The sequence below is a fragment of the Dryobates pubescens genome, chromosome 12 (assembly GCF_014839835.1).
Source record: "Dryobates pubescens isolate bDryPub1 chromosome 12, bDryPub1.pri, whole genome shotgun sequence".
Lineage (NCBI taxonomy): Eukaryota > Metazoa > Chordata > Aves > Piciformes > Picidae > Dryobates > Dryobates pubescens.
This window is the reverse complement of record NC_071623.1, coordinates 20,331,565-20,348,319: the sequence shown is the minus strand read 5'-3', so window position 1 is coordinate 20,348,319 and position 16,755 is coordinate 20,331,565. Positions and strand designations below refer to the sequence as shown.

Below are 16,755 nucleotides of genomic sequence, written 5' to 3'. Positions count from 1 at the left end.
ATGCAAACATGCATTAAATTCAAACAACACGATTTCAGCTGTACCTTGGGTTTGCCTCTGCCGAGCAAGAACTCCCAACTCTGTCACACTGTAGGGGTTTTTGAGCTAAAAGGCCTGTGGAATATCAGGGTGAAACCACAACACATTTCCACATGTACCACAATTCAGAGATTACAATGCAGTTATGTCCCCAGCATTGCACAGTTACTCTTTAAAATGTATCATATATTTTATAATCCTTTCCAAAACACATTCAAGTTGACAAAACAGTCACAAACAAAATTATACTAAAAGGTGCTAATTTCTATCTTAGAAACAAAGAATTTATTGAACATTACATACTGTAACAGCAAGAACATGCATGGTACTCTGAAGATAAATAAAACAGTATTAAGGTCATAACTACCAACTTTCACTATCACCAAGATCTCCTTGCTCTTCAAAGATCCTAAAAAACCCCAACACATTAGCATGACATAATGGGATTATTTAAAAAAAAAAAGTAAACCAATTATTTTTATTTAGCTGAGTCTATAAAAAAAATTTCACACACAAAACAGATCATAAACAGCTATGTCAAATTTTTATATTAATATCAAGAACTCTGAATGAAGCCTCAGGAATATTCAGTTTATCGCAAATTAGGGTTTTTTTTCCTTATTAAACATGGGGAGGGAAATACAGTATTTGGGTCTGCATTCACTTTAATCAAGTTACATACACCACAAATTCATACTCCAGAAGACTCCATATGGCATACAGAGCTTACAGTACTGCAGACAACGCAGCAGGAGTCAAAGCTCATGACTAAAGTTCATGGTTTTAGGAGTGACTCTGGGATACAAAGGCTCAAAGAAGCAAACGAGCAGACTCGAGACAAAGACAACGTATGAAAATCAGTCAACAGAAACAAATACAGGCAGCCAGGAGAATTTTCTTTATTCTGAAGGCCTTTGGATTCTCTTATCTCTGAGGATGATCACCTACTTCTGTGCTTAGGGGTACTTACGCTCCATTGCTGTTAAAGAGTTGAGGGAAGATCCAACCTCTCAAAAAAAATTTTGCAATATTCACTAATGCAAATGGTAAGACTGCATAAAGAATGTAGTCAAAAGAAAACTCATTTAATGAGATCCAAGCACAATACTTGGAAACATACTCTTGCTTTATTTTAACACTGAGCTGAACAGCACACCTAAAAAACATGTCTTCATTTTTAAGATTTTTTTTTCCCCCATTAAAAATTAGCATTAACCCAGGTAAGGAAATATCTTGGGGGTGGCATTCTAGATGGAACAACAAGCTGTAAACTTAGGGAAATACTTGGTGAAAACTGTATAAACAGTAAATGCTTTGCTGTATATGGGCACTAATGTAGTCTGCTGCAATGGTTAGTGACTCCAGTGCCAGTCTCAAACTTTTAAGTGGAGTAACAGTAGAGCTTAGGTCAGCAGTCAGTGAGTGAAAGCAGATTCCAACCCCCAAGGCAGATGGCTGTACCACGCATTTTCAAGCTCCTGAATGACCACAGAAAGTGGTAGAATTGAAACTATTGAATTCTCTTGTAACACTAAAATGAAAAATAGCCAAGGTCTGGGCAAGAGGATCTTATTAAAACTACATCTTACTCAGACTACACTTCTAAAGTCAAGAACCTGTGAGAATGATGCAAAAGCTTTGAAAGACTAAAAAACAGCTCTGCACACATCTACCCCAAACAAACATTTAACTGATTACATATGCACCACTTTTGTTGAAGACCCTTAATTAATAGTCCCAAACCAGAGGATTAACATCTAAAACCAAGTTGTCTTGAGAGGAAAAGTTTCAGGAATTACTTCAGTCAACACTAAAATAAAATTAAAAAAAAAAAAAAAAGGGGACAAAAATTAGTTTAAAAGGCATCACCAGAGTAGTTCCACACAAACTACTGAACTCAAGTTGCAAAGTCTGTATACTCGGTCTGAGAGGTCTGATGAGTAATTTATTCTTGGTTAAGAAGGGACAGTTTGGATTACCAGTTCTTGAACACAGCCAGGTAGACAGGAGACTAAGAACAGAGCAATTACTATTTAAATTCTGAGTTGAAATTTTGATGTATACTTTCAGTTTGTCAAGCTAGGATTATTATAAAAGATTCAGGAATGTGACAGCGGCTGCAAAAGCAACATTCTAGCAGGAAATTATCTCATGCTTCAAAGAGGAAGAGACATCTTTGGAAAAGTGGAGAAATTGTCTTGATTAGAGTATTAAGAATAGCATTAATTATAGTAAGGTATATTGTAGTTCCAAAATGTCTAATTTGTTATTCCTGGACTACTGATTGAAGGCCATCAGCAGAATGGATCACATAAGGATAGAAGAAAGGTTGAAGACACTTTAAAAGTCCACTCCCATCTCCAAAAGGAAACAGTTGCTGTAGATATCCTTCTCACAGCTATCCATTATGATATACCAGATTAACATCGTTGCTTCCCAGATGTTGCCTATAGCTAAAACAGGTAGGAGGAAAACATTCCTAAAACAGCAAGACCTGAAGAAACATTCTTTCAAATGACTAAATAACTAACACTAAGCAGAAAGGGGCAGCTCGTGTCAAAAGCCGTGGCTGCTCAAACAATATGAATATAAACACAAAGCAGCAGCCATATCAATACAATATGGCCCTTTAAATCTGTACCTTTTCCCCAACAGTAGCCAGCAGCAGATTCACAAGAACAGAATGAGCACAAGGTAACTTATCTCCTCTTCTAGCAATCTACATCACAAGGATTTGTGAGCCAAAGAGCTTTGTAGCTTCAATGAAGTATTCTGCCACTGAAGACTCAGTGGGAGTCTTCCTGATAAAACATTCCTGATATCAACTATGCTCATTTAAAATAATGACAGAAGTATAACTTCAAGTGTTTTCAGGTGTTTCTAACAAAACCTCAGGAGCTCAAACAAGCAACTGAAATATTTATGGCAATTAGCAGCTCATACTGCTTATGGTAACTTTGTGAAAGTGGCCCTCTATAGGAAGCAAAAAAATAAGAGTGTTTGCTTTCAGTTACTGTATTTTCTTTTGAATCAGCCAATACATTATACTAATAAACTAACATGTGAAAAAACAGTCCAACAAAACAGAAAACTAACTAGACAGCTTTAATTTCTGCAGCTCCTGTTCAGACAGCTGTAGTATATAAACTATTTCTCATACCCACAATGCCAGTTTGGGAAGATAAAACAAAAGTAGTCTATTTTCCATATCAGAAAAAATGCTGTGGTAATTGCTTATTTCATGTAATGAGTTCTAAAGTAAGAAACACGCTGTATGCAGTTCTTTGTTTAAATCTTGATTAGTATGCATCAAAACACAATTCTTTTTCCTTATCTTGCAAAAGAATTTCAGAAATACCAACTGGAATTAATTTTCATCATTTATGACTACATAGAAATGCTGAGACATCCTTCCACGAAGTAGCTGTTTCCATCTTAAAATTCAGAGGATCTTAAGGCATCTTCCAATTTCTAGAAGCTGTCCTTCTACAACAGGTAGAGAGCATTCAGGCACAACTCTTTAAATGGATGCAATGGGGATATGATTTCTCCAACTGAATATTGTTCTTCCTTTCAAAAAATCTTTATAGTATGAAAAAAGTAATTTTTTCTAATTAAGTTATAATCTACTTCATCAGTTGAAAAGCAATTATAACCTATCACTTCGTTGCAAGTACATCACAAAAGATACAACAGAAAAAAGAAAATATATACATAGTATTGAGTAATACACATTATACCCATATTTCCTTCCACACTTGGATCTCAAGAAATAAAAATCACCTTATCTTTACTTAGATACTCCCCTGTAGTTGTTAAAATACAATACTCACTTTATTCAAAGTCTATATTGAAGGGCAAGAAGCTGAGAAAAAAAAGTCTAGATGCAGGTGGTTTGAAGAAAGCTTTGAGACTCAGCAGTCTGTGCACTCACTTCTAAAAAGTTAAATTATGTAATGGATCTATTGTTCTGTCTTCAAATGTTGGTTCTCACTATGTGCAAATATTTCAAATTTGTTACAGCCACTACTATTCTTAAACTGCAGTAAAGATTCTTGCCGGTGTTTAAACAAGTAGAGACAGATCGTACTAGTCTCCTCAATACTGACTCAAGCCTGATATGGCTTGGCTTTAACAACCATTTTAATTGTACATATATTCAGGTTTCACAAGTTGAGAAGTATATTTTGAAGTGTTTTCTGAAGTAGCACTTAAAACACTTCAGTTCGATAGAACCATTTAGTATAGAACCATTTAGTACACACTTGAGAAATAATACTAGATAAAGAAAGTGATTCTCTGTAAAACAAGCTGTAAAAATCAATGTTTTGCTTTATCTTACATCTTAGTGAAACGATCAGTCTGAAGTAGCACAGATTTTATAGCTAAAAATTATTAGATATGCATTATAACTAGCAGCTGTAGGAATGCTAGAAAATGGAGTAATTCAAGTTGGTTTATATACGGTCAATTCTTGCTCCTTACCTCTGCCTCTTCAGCTGTTGCCCCATTCCCCTCTCTCCTCCTCCCACATGGTGACTGTCTTCTCTTTCATCTGGTATCAAACTAGATGCACTACCTGTTCCTCCTGAGGCTTTTCTCTCTCACAAAAGTTCTTACCCTCATCAGTCAAGGAGCATGCTGTAATTTACACACTAGAGGAATAACTCCCATCTCAATTTTTTCTTTCTTCTTCAGGGTCAGTCGTCTTCTCTGGGCCTGTGTCACTTTCAGAATGTCTACTATCTCATGCTTTTATTAAGGAAGGGGTAAAGAAACAAGACCATTTCTAAAACTTCAGGTTGCCAATACAGCTAATAAGATTATATATGGACTTCAAAATGCCCAACATATTAAGAGACAAATATACACACAGACTTACACAGGTCTGAATATATAATTACATACTGACGTAGCACCATACCTAAGTACAGAACTTTATCCCTGTTCTGGATCCTCTAGTGTTTGCAAAAGGAAATGCTGGCATACATATGACTGTGACCAGCTGAAACTTTTAAAATTAAAACATGCAGTCCTGTGAGGCACAGCTCTGTTATAATCTGTAAGAATACAGGTTGCCCTGACGGACGTAGCTACACAGCACTTTTACAATTGCTTTTACTGACAGAAGAAAAATACACAGACAGAACAAGACTTTTTTATTATTATTTTTTTTCGGAGAAAACCTTCCTTCAATATTCATGCAAATCCTTTGTAATTAGTGTCAGCGCCACAATTGCCAAGTAACCGAGCACAGCGGTTTACTAAACTGGAACACATTCGCCTTGTTGTGAAGACAAACTACAATCCAAGAGGAAAAAAAAAAGCTTTCGCATAGCAGTTCCAGTAGAAACTACAGCAAACTTTCTGATTTAACCTAACAGCTGTTCTTTAATCAGCTTTTCACTAAAGAACTGCATAATGTCAGCCAGATAGTCAAATGCCAAATTCCATTCCCACTGCACCTGGAATTTCAAGACTTCCTCAAAATGTCAGAAACCCCAAACAATTTCTTAAAATGAACCATCAAATGGTAAATGCAACAGAAAGTCTCCAACTCAGTCCCTTCCCTATGAAATGCTGACAGTTTTCATCTTCATTGACAACAAACTCTGAGAATACTGGAATGTTCTTTAAATTAATGACAACTTTAATTAAATGTCCCATCTTAAGTTTCCCCAATAAATACTGCTTGATAAACTTAAACGATAAACTTGGTGTTGCGGACAATGTTTTTTTTCTGATACCATTACTGTATAACTGAACTGTCAAAAACTGCTAAGAGTCAAAGAAATACATTCAGAAGACTTCAATGTGGTAAATGCACTGTTTCAAAACCAGCAAAGTCTGCAGTTTTATTTTATTATTTTTTTTGGTGAGCAAAATAAGGACATATTTCTATTTCATTTTGGTCATATTATTATTCCACTTTCCCCTTTAATTAAAATACATAACGTTACATCGTCTAGCCATAATTTGTTTAGAAGTAAGGATAAAAAAGAAGCACTAATTAAATTGTCAGATAAGCACTATTATTATTTCCCATTGTGGAAATGTATCGTCATTTCTGAGCAATGGTAACATGATAGCATCTCACAGCACTCCAGCTGATGCCAAGCCTGCTCTCATTTTCCCAGTCTCACTTACATAAATTAGCTACAGGCCCCACTGACAGTCAGAGAATCTCAAGTTTTTTTATGTTTGGAAATACTCCACTTTTGTCAGATCTCTACCAGTGAGGTCATAATAAACAAACTGATGCCAAATTGCCATGGATCTCCAGAGTGTTTGCCACAAGTTATGGATTCTTGCTATCTAAATCACCCATCTGCTCAAAGGCAGTACCATGAACCCTGACTCCAAAAGGTTTCTCAGTTACAACTTTTGAGCGCTGAAACAAAATACCAGCCTTCACATTATGATAGAATGTGTGCCTGTGGTAGACACATACAACATGAATTTGAATTAGCCTGCAAAAACCTGTGGATTTTACTGTTTTAATTTAGATTCCCAAGACAAACTGAAACTAAGAAAACTCAGCCTCAAACACTGCCTGAGAATGCTCTATGAGCAATCTACACCCAAAACAAAAACCAACCAAACAAATCCACAAACAAACCAACCAACCAACCCAAAAATATCCACCCCATAAAGCTATTGTCTATCATTTCAGGAGGGAGAAGTTAGCAGAAGACATGAACACCAAGCTCACAAATGTTTTAAATATGTAATATATATCAGCCATCCTGACAGGATAATAGAATTTTCCATTCTCTACAAGTACAGAAAAAACATGCTTAGTAAAGAAAATTATTGTGAAGTATCATGAACACTGACTTGAAGCAAGCCTGGAAACATGATAGAATTCCACTTCAATGAGTGGCACTTTGGTCAGATGCCAGCACATAATTTCATATCAGAGTTAGCTCCACAATAAGATTAAATGCTACTTGGTACAAAAGCATTAACTTTTAGTTTTCACAGCAGCATAAAGACCCTTTTTATGGAGACTACTATAAACAAGATATTTGCTTTCATTCCTCAAAGCTTCTTGCATTTTCTAAATGATGTTAGAAAACATCTATTGAATCAATACACAGCCAAAAAATTGCTTACAAACCATAATGGAACATAAGTATGCTATTCATTATTATGTGCCTACAAATGTGATTTGTGGTTGTTTAACACAAACAGCATGCTTGCTGCTTCATGCAAAAAAGAAAACACATCTTTTAACTAGACAACTGTAAAACAAAGGGAATGTTTGCCAGATTACTCTTTCCCCTTCCCCCAAATAGATGGCAAATATTTCCTGAAGGTAAACAACAGAAAAGCAAAAGGTAGCTTTAACAACCACCTGGAATTACTTGGCTCCACATTTGGAGTCTCCTTTCTCTCTAATCAAGACTTCTTAATTGAAAATGTTTTACTGTATTTTGACACAACACACCATCGATTCCTGTGGAATTTTAAAAGCTGGTTTAAAATTGAGGCTATATTATACAGGGCAATCGCTGCAAACACGCAAGGCTACTTTAATGCAAATCTACACACAACACACTCCGCATAAAATGTTTTCCATCCCTTCCTCATTTTTCACTTTACTGCGCGCGTTCTAAATCCAGCTCTCAAGTGCCCCCTTGTGGTAAGGCACCTTCCCTCACGGAGGCTGCTGGATTAAAGTCACGACTACATCCAGCTCTCAAGAGCAACAGAGATTCCCCGTGATTTTAACGTAATGCCAACACCATTCAAAGCTCTGCTGGCCAGGGACGCTGATCAATATCGGAGTCTCGCAGTGCTGGTGAATGCACTGAAAATACTTGCAGCCTGCCAGCCCTTCTTCAATAAACAGCTTTGGGGAGAAGTCTGAAAAAATGCAGAGATTTGCCTCCTAATACTTAGAGACCAGCATCAACAATAGCTCAGCTGTCAGATCCCAAGTGCAGACTACTGAGTTAGCACAGAAGAAAAAGAGCCTACATCAAACACTTCAATTTTGTCCAAAAGTTAGTGAAAAAAACAAACACATAAACAAAAAAGACCCACAAAAACCAACTTGCATAGTTTCGTAATCAGAGACTAGATAAAAACCACACAACAGCTTCAGCTGATACCGTTTCTGATCCTCCTGAAGAGGCTTCCAAAGTATCTTCACAAGACACAAGTGATTCCATTCAGAATTAGAGGGGCCCTGCCTCCAACCAGATGGAGCAGAGGGACAAATGGGTTTATTGGACTGTATAAATCTGATGGCTTGGCAGTTTGAACCCACAAGAGTACAAAGCTTTATCATATACAGACCTACACTGTACTCTGATACCATCAAGTTATAAGGGGTGGAACCCATCTGTGTATCTGGTGTGACAGGGAGATCCCAAGAGCTGGATGTATTGGAAGCTGAGAACTGGAATGCAGGTCACAGTTTGCTTTCACTTGGAGGGGTGGGAGGAGTCACTAGAACTGGGTCCCTAGGGGTAAAAACACTGCCCCACAATTTAGACTAATGATGGACTGATCCAGACTGTACTGGAACAGGGTGGAGCTCCAGAGCATCTGCAGGGAGCAATCTGTTGTGTACTGCACTCATTTTGAGTGAGAATGGATGGTGAACGATGCATGTCATGTTGTATGATGTTAGCTGCTGCCGATATAGAATAAGGGGTGGAGAACATCATGGATTCATCCGAATCTGCTGATGAGTTACTTTCCCTCATGATCTTTCTGGAGAGGAGCTTGCCTATGAGAGCAGACAGTACACAGATCTACTATGAAACTACATGAATAAGGCATGCAGAATAACAGAAGATTGAGGAGAACAAATATGCACTAAAGTATATAGTACTTAATCCACCTGTCCTCTACACCACTGTATAACATTGTACGCCTGTTTACTAAGGAACAGGAAATAGGAAGAGAAGGAAGAGGAAATAGTGAGAAACAAGAACCAGTATCTTGATTCCCACCTGCAAATTTCCTTCTCTTTCCCTTTTAATCCATCTTCACTCATGGTGCACCTACCTTCAAGTCCCGCAGTTCATTCTCCCGCTGTATGCTAAAGAGTAAGGACAGAAAACAAAGGAGTACCCTTCCTCTCTGTTACTCTGTTGCCACCCTGTGCTTGGTAAGATAGAAAAAAATTACCATAATCATTCTCTTAGCTATTCACAAGAGTGAAGTAAAAACACATCACCTTAAATCTCTACAATTTATTCTGGTGTGCCACTGAGTTCTCTCTTATGCCCAGCACTACTATGGAGCTAGTGCCCAAAAAAAGCCCTAAGCAGCCTAAGCACATTGGAGACTGGTCTTTTTTTCGTGCTGGAAGTGCACAGGATTTAGCCAGCAAATTTCTCATCAAGTAGACACAAACCAGGAATCTCACTCTTCAATCAAAGTAGCATTAGCTCTCAGAATAGTTTTTCCTCTGACCAAGAGAGCTCTGAACTTTCAAAGCCAGAGACAGGCCCATGTATGTTCATTATCAGAGGTACTAACTGTCAAATAACCACAAATAACCATCCCCTGTCAGAGGGCCATTTGTTTCAGAACCACATGCTTAAAACACAGAATCACAGAATGTTAGAGGTTGGAAGGGACCTCCAGAGATCAAGACCACACCCCCTACCAAAAGCAGGGTCACTTAGGGTAGTCTGCACAGGAATGCATCCAAGTGGGTTTCAAAAGTCTCCAGAGGAGACTCTATAACCCCCCTGGGCTGCCTGTTCCAGAGCTCAGTCACCCTCACTGTAAAGAAGTTTCTCGTCATGTTGAGGTGAAATCTTCTACATTCCAGTTTGCATCCATTGTTCCTTGTATTTTTACTGTGCACCACCAAAAAGAGATTGGCCCCATCCACTTGACACCCACCCCTCAGATATTTATACACATTGATGAGATCCCCTCTTAGTCTTCTCAAGACTCAACAGCCCCAAGTCTCTCAGTCTCTCTTCATAGGGGAGATGCTCAAGTCCCCTAATCATCCTCTTGGCTCTCCATTGGACTCTCTCCAGCAGGTGTCTGTCTCTCCTGAATTGGAGAGCCCCAAACTGGACACAATACTCCAGGTGTGGTCTCACTAGGGTAAAATAAAGAAGGAGAAGAACCTCCCTACACCTGCTAGACATTTTTCTTGATGCACCCTAGGATACCATTGTCCCACTTGGCCACAAGGGCACATCGCTGTCCCATGGAGAGCTTGCTGTCCACTAAGACTCCAAGGTCTTTCTCAGTGGAGCTGCTCTCCAGTAGGGCAACCCCTACTCTGCATAGGTGCCTGCTGTTACTCCTCCCCAGCTGCGGAACCCTGCACTAGCAAACAGTGGGGATTATTATTAGAATCCAGACATTGGACAGAAAGAGCTTTTCCAAAAAAATGACAACAACACTGAAATGGTTTTGGCTTACAACAGGTGTTTGCAAGTTTTGTTATTAAAAAAAGATAATCTTAAAAAAATTTAAAAAGAGAGAGTTTGAGGAGGGGAGGTGGAAAAACACAAACCAAACACACTCCCTGCATAGCTTGCAAGACTGAACAAGTAACTTTGAATTTATTATGGGGCATGAAGTTAAATTACAATTTTTATTATTTTTTTCATTTATAGTACTTTCTTATCAGTCCTTGGGTTAAGGTTTACAGATAAAGCCTTCAGAAAGCCACTTAAGAGAAAAAAAGCATACTACCTGCCAGAATGTAAAGGGTTTGCCAAATGCACGGCACTGCCTAACCAGCCTAGCAGAAACGCAGTTTTTAATGGCAAAAAGAGAGTTCCACACATGGCATGCATTAAATCTGTTCCCCCAAAAGAATTAGTTGTTCCAGCAAATACACATTTTTACTGGTACAGATGTATTTACATTGCTGTATCTATTTTTTTTTACCCCCGAAGCAGTTTTGCCATAGAAGACATTTTCATTCCTAGCCAAGAGACAAACTCGCAAAGCAAGCAAGTACAAAGATTTCTTGCAATAATGCGCTGTTCATCTGAAATAATACACCTAGTTTGTTAACAAAAGTGTGTGGGGGGGGAAGGTTAGACAAACTATTTATCAGTGATCAATAGAATCCTTTTAGATCTTGTGTTGTGTGCTTCTCATTCAACATTTCTTCAGTGCTTAGGTTACTTGCAAGCCACAGAAAAAAGCAAATTTCCTTTCCAAAACAAATACTTCCCAAAGGTTCTTGCTTTTTGTCCTACTGGCTAAAAATAGGTAGGGATGATAATTACACTTTGAGGATGATAGAAGAATATAAGTCTCTAATTTTGCTGATTATATATTTTTGGTTCACTTTTAAGGATGAAAACTTGAACAGCAATGGAGCTGTGGGCTTTGAAGTTTCAGTATAACTATCCCTGATTTTTCTCAAAACAAAAACTTGAAGTTTCATAGTTGAATCTCAAGTTCTACAAAACACATTAATAGGCATGGAAATACTGCAGAAACAATGGCCTCAAAATATACCCTGAAATCTGGGTTCACTATAGTGTTAGCTGAGAGTTCAAGTTTCCCATCCTCAAAGAAAGATTATTCACGATAAAGTAACTTCATACTCTCCTTGCTGACATCACAGACTTGGAATTTAAAAACCTCCAATGCCATCACAGAATCAAAACTGCAGCTCAAGACATGTAAATTTGGTCCAACAGAATTCTGATTGTGCCATAGTGTCCTGAGCTAACCAAACACACAGTCATACCCAGTATTCTGCATCTCAAAGTATCCTTTAAAGGAAAGTTTGAGATTCAAGAGGTCCATTCAAGTATACTTTTAAATTATTCTTTCTGTTTCCAATAAACAAGTGTTAAAACCCCCAACTTCAAGCTTCAGCCAGTAAGTTTACACTGGTTCTTCACCACTCCAGAAGAATGTAGTTTAAACCACAGTTACTGGCCAAGACAAAGTAACAAAGATCACATTCCATAATTTGGCCACCATCCATTTGTAAAATATAGAAAAAAGTGACTCAACCTAACACAGCCTGAGGAGTAGTCAAGTTTAAAAGGCTTCAGCTCAGCAAATGTGTGTGTGTGTAATATACTTCCTAATGGAAATAATCACAGGACAAATATCTCGCATCCTTCAAGGAATGAATTCTTGGTTTAAAACCTAGAAGATGGCAATAAAATACAATCCCAGCATTTATGTCTGAAAAATTATCCTTTAAGACAGCAATGTGAAAGAGTAAATATTGGGTGTTTAAAGGCAAAGCTGCAGAAAAAATCAGATCTCTATGCTTGAAGCTGTACTGAACATATGGGTGCCAGACAACAGGCTTACAGTGATCACCATTTGATTCAACACTTTTGAATTCACCCTGCACTACAGAGATTTTTCTTTTCACAGTAATGTACAAGTCTGCAATTTGCTTAACTGCTTTACACCAGATCAAGGAACTAGGAAAAGAAAAAGGTGCTGTGTTTTAGTATGAATATCTGTCTTTAAAATTACATTTAATACCAACAAGTCGTGCAGGTTTAACTCTACTTTTAACCAGCAAGCAACCTGCCTTTCACACTACATTGCTTTTTGTTCAAACACTGCCTTGATTGTTGTTGTAGGACTATATCATTGATACAGTTATAATCTAATCCATATTACAATATGCATTTTTTTGAGTTAACAGAATTTTAAAGTGTAATGTGTGTACTGAAGCAAACCATACTTGCATTGAAGCGTGCAAAACGTCTTGTGATGAAGTCACCTCAGGTGCTGCTATTTTCCAGGCTCCCTACCTCATCTCTGTTTACAAGGAAGGAGATCAGGAATGAAAGTGCACACTGTCACAGCAATCATTCAACACCAACAGAAGGAAGCTCTAGGTAAGGACTGACTAGCATAATTCTACATGGTAGGAACCAGTCCTCTCACAGATGGATGATAATGTCTGGTATTTATCTGTAAGAGCTGTCATTTGAATTCCAAGACAGAATATAACCAGTATTTCCATCTCAGACTGGTAGAGTCTGTGGACATTTTAAGAAAAAGCCATGTGCACAAAAGAAACACAGGAAAAAAGGAGAAAAACACTAGTGAAACTGAGCCCCATGTCTTGGGGGGTTTCGATCACAGCAATAACTTTATCTGAGAACTGCAATATACACAGAAATTTCATAAATCATCCTTTCTAGTCTGACATCTCAATTTGACAGGTTAACTTTCTACTGATTAGTAACCTAAATATTGCTACCTCAAAAGAAAATATATATGAAAACCTGGACACAAAGACAACATTCAGCTCTTCCCTCCAGAATTAGCTTCCCCCCTCCCCCCTTTCTTTTTTTCTTAATTAAAAAGAATTAAAGGAATTGCCTCCTCAAATTCTAAAGCCACACTGCTTTTCAGAAAGATTTAGAAAGCTAATGCAAATTCTCCTCATATTTTATTGGCTTTTTAAAGTCCATGTCATAAGACTTATTTTAAGGTCTATGATCTCCACATATACTGAAAACTAAAATTTCAAAAAGTGAATCCAAAAAAGGGGAAACATTTTCAAACCACTCCTTGGAAGCCAGTAAAAATTACAGTGTAAAATTCACCACCCAAGACCCAGAGAGAAAACAGGAAGATCTGAAAGTCTTAATGATGAAATTTATACTGACCAGCATAATAATTTGATAGGATTATTAAAATGATGCAAAAACAATACAGGATTGTTCAGGCAGAAAACAAGAGAAGCTATCTACTCATATAGACTGAAGAAGTTGGGGCTGTTCAGTCTGGAGAAGAGAAGGCTCCAAGGTGACCTAATTGTGGCCTTCCAGTATCTGAAGGGGGCCTACAAGAAGGCTGGGGAGGGAGTTCTCAGGATATCAGGTAGTGATAGGACTAGGGGGAATGGAATGAAGCTGGAGGTGGGGAGATTCAGGCTGGATGTGAGGAGGAAGTTCTTCACCGTGAGAGTGGCGAAGCCTTGGAATGGGTTGTCCAGGGAGGTGGTTGGGGCACCGTGCCTGGAGGTGTTTAAGACCAGGCTGGACGAGGCTCTGGCCAGGCTGATCTAGTGTGGGGTGTCCCTGCCCATGGCAGGGGGGTTGGAACTAGATGATTCTTGTGGTCCCTTCCTACCCTGACTGATACTATGATAATAACAGTTGAGAAAGTTTTATTTGATGTCCAGAATATAGTAGAAAATAGGTCTGATGAAAGTTCTAAAGTGACAGAGGAAAGGGGCTAGGGGAGAGAAACCAAGGAAATGACATAGAACAGCATACTGCTCTACTGTAAATTGAAGCTTAAAGATCAGAAAGAAAAAGCCAACTGAACAAGCATTTCGTATGTAAAGAATTTAAAAGCAACCAAAATGATGATCCATCTGTCAGGTACAATTCTGGTATCTCCTTGCTCTCTAAGAAAACAAGATGATGGACACAGAACATGAGGCATGGAGGAAAATAACAAGCTTGTTAGCAATCCAAACTATTACATGCTCCTTATTTATTTTAATATGTTATCTCTGCATTATTAACTGCAGGGGTTTTTTAACAAACAAATTGCATCCTCCTTACACAATATTGTGGCAACACGCCATGGATAAAGCAAAAGGCATTGAAACAATGACTACACACGCTAGCACAGAAAGGCTGCCATTAAGAAGAGAAGACAAACCCCAAAACCAACCACACCATACAAAAATCCAAACAAATAAACAAACACTAATTAAAAAACCCCGCCACACAAAAACCATGACAATAAACCTGCACCACAACCTGTGGAAAACCAACGTGTTTTAAAAGTCAGTTTTAGTATAAACTTTAACTGGAAGTTGTAAAGCTATCTTAAATGTGTCTTTAACAGCCTGCAAGCCTGTAACAGGCCACTAGATGGCAAGTTCGGATAGAAATCAGCTCACGTTTTTTTATTCATGGCATGTTTGAAAATTGCAAGTGCATAGAAAAAAGAATCATGAAAGAGTGAAAGAGGACAGCCAGAGAAAGGAAGAGTTCAGCAATCCATCTGATTATTTGCCTGTTACTATTAGTTATTAATAAGAAATAAACCCAGATATCTAAGTATTTGTTAAATAAATCTATTATTTATCTGTTTCGTATTATCCATTTACTCAATCTGATTTAAACCAATCTTCTGTAAACACCAAATTTTATATTAGTCAGAAAGGCTAAATGGGTTTTAGTTTTGTTTTCACATCTTCCACAAAAATATAGCATCAATTTTTACAAATTTCCTGCTCACAGGCAGAGAACAACGGGTTTTTTTTTGTTCCTTTTGTCCCAGACAGCAGCATGGCCTGTAGCAACCACGAGAATCCAAGATCTGGAAGAATGCTGAGAAGTAAAGCAGGGTGGGTCTTGGGAAACAAGATGTCAGCTTATTCAAGGAATTGCTACTTGGGATTCTTTGAAAAGCAACCAAGGGGTTTAGGGGTGCACAAGATGTCTCTACGGAGAGGATGAGGAAGCTGGGTTCATTCAGTCTGGCAAAGAGGAGAGTTAGAAGTGATTTAATAACAACCTGTAACTAGTTGAGGAGCTAAAAGAATGACAGAGCCAAATCCATTTCCATAGTACCAGACCCTTACATTAGCACAGAAATGAAATGTCTGTTTTTAGGGGAATTCAGGTATAAAAGCTCTTCACAATTCTTCATAGCAACACATCTCAGCCTGAGAAGTCCAGAACAATCATCTGACCATTTGAATTACAAGAAGCTATTCTATTTCCAGGAAATACTACAATATTATTATGACTTAAGAGCCTTAATCTGTAATCATACATTCTCCCCCACTCATTCAGGTCAGTCATTCTTGATCTGCTACACCATTCTCCCTAATTTGGGTTTTATTGTCAGCCTACACAGAACCTTCTACCTCATTTAAAACAAAACCAAATCCTCTATTTTCAATCAGTTCTTTCTGTAGCTTATCACAGCCTTGTGTTTTGGTTCTGCAGAAGCATGCAAACACACATAAAAATTCTTAACAGAAGCACAGCAACTATATCTGAAAAGTTAACCCAGCACAACTTCCCCGTGGCTAAATTCTAAACTACTACTAGCAGCTGACAAAATAGTCACAGTGTAGAAATTGAACTTTCTTACCTGTAATACATGCCTAAACCTCTCCAAACAAAAATACCACGTAAGAAACAAGGTGCATTGAAGTGAACACTGAGATTTACTCTACAAGACATATTCAAACAAATGAAATGTAAGCTGAAGCCTTACCTCATCAGAAGACAGAAGGTCAATAGGTGTTAATGGAGGAATTTCACTTAATTCACAATTCAGTCCAAGTGATACCAGGATCTCCTTGAGAACTTCGTATCTCTTGCTATTGCTTAACTTAAGCAAATTAAAATCCTCTTCAGTTTGGACATCCTTAGAATTGATATCCAGTTCCAAGTGTGCCTGGCAGGAAATGTGCAAAGGGAATTACAAATTTATTTTTTTTTTGATAGTGCTACACATTTCAGCGCAGCAGAGATAAGCACAACAGTTCCAAAAGCAGCTTTGTCCTGACTGTGGTTGCTGAATTGTTCAGTGTTATCAAAGCGGTTTAAAAGTGTCTCCTGTCTTCATCATATCTACACAAGCAAGCCTTTATTATCCTGATAAACTGGGGAATAACTATATATATGTACAGGTTCTGTTTCAGGGATCACAGTTGCCAGTACACTACAATTTTCTCTGATACCTACACAAAATAGCCCATCTTAATAACTTGGTCTTCTGCTGGAGTTGTTCAAACTAGTAGTTACT

General features: G+C 37.9%; 1 protein-coding gene across 2 annotated transcripts in view; it reads right to left on the bottom strand.

Annotated features, from left to right (window-relative positions):
- The window catches only part of HLCS (holocarboxylase synthetase), a 123,064-nt gene that overhangs the window by 86,103 nt on the left and 20,206 nt on the right, over positions 1-16,755 (bottom strand). For both annotated transcript variants that reach the window (XM_054165932.1, XM_054165931.1), the window contains exon 5: positions 16,222-16,404. In XM_054165932.1, coding sequence (XP_054021907.1) covers positions 16,222-16,404 — 183 coding nt within the window. The remainder of the gene's footprint in view (positions 1-16,221; positions 16,405-16,755) is intronic.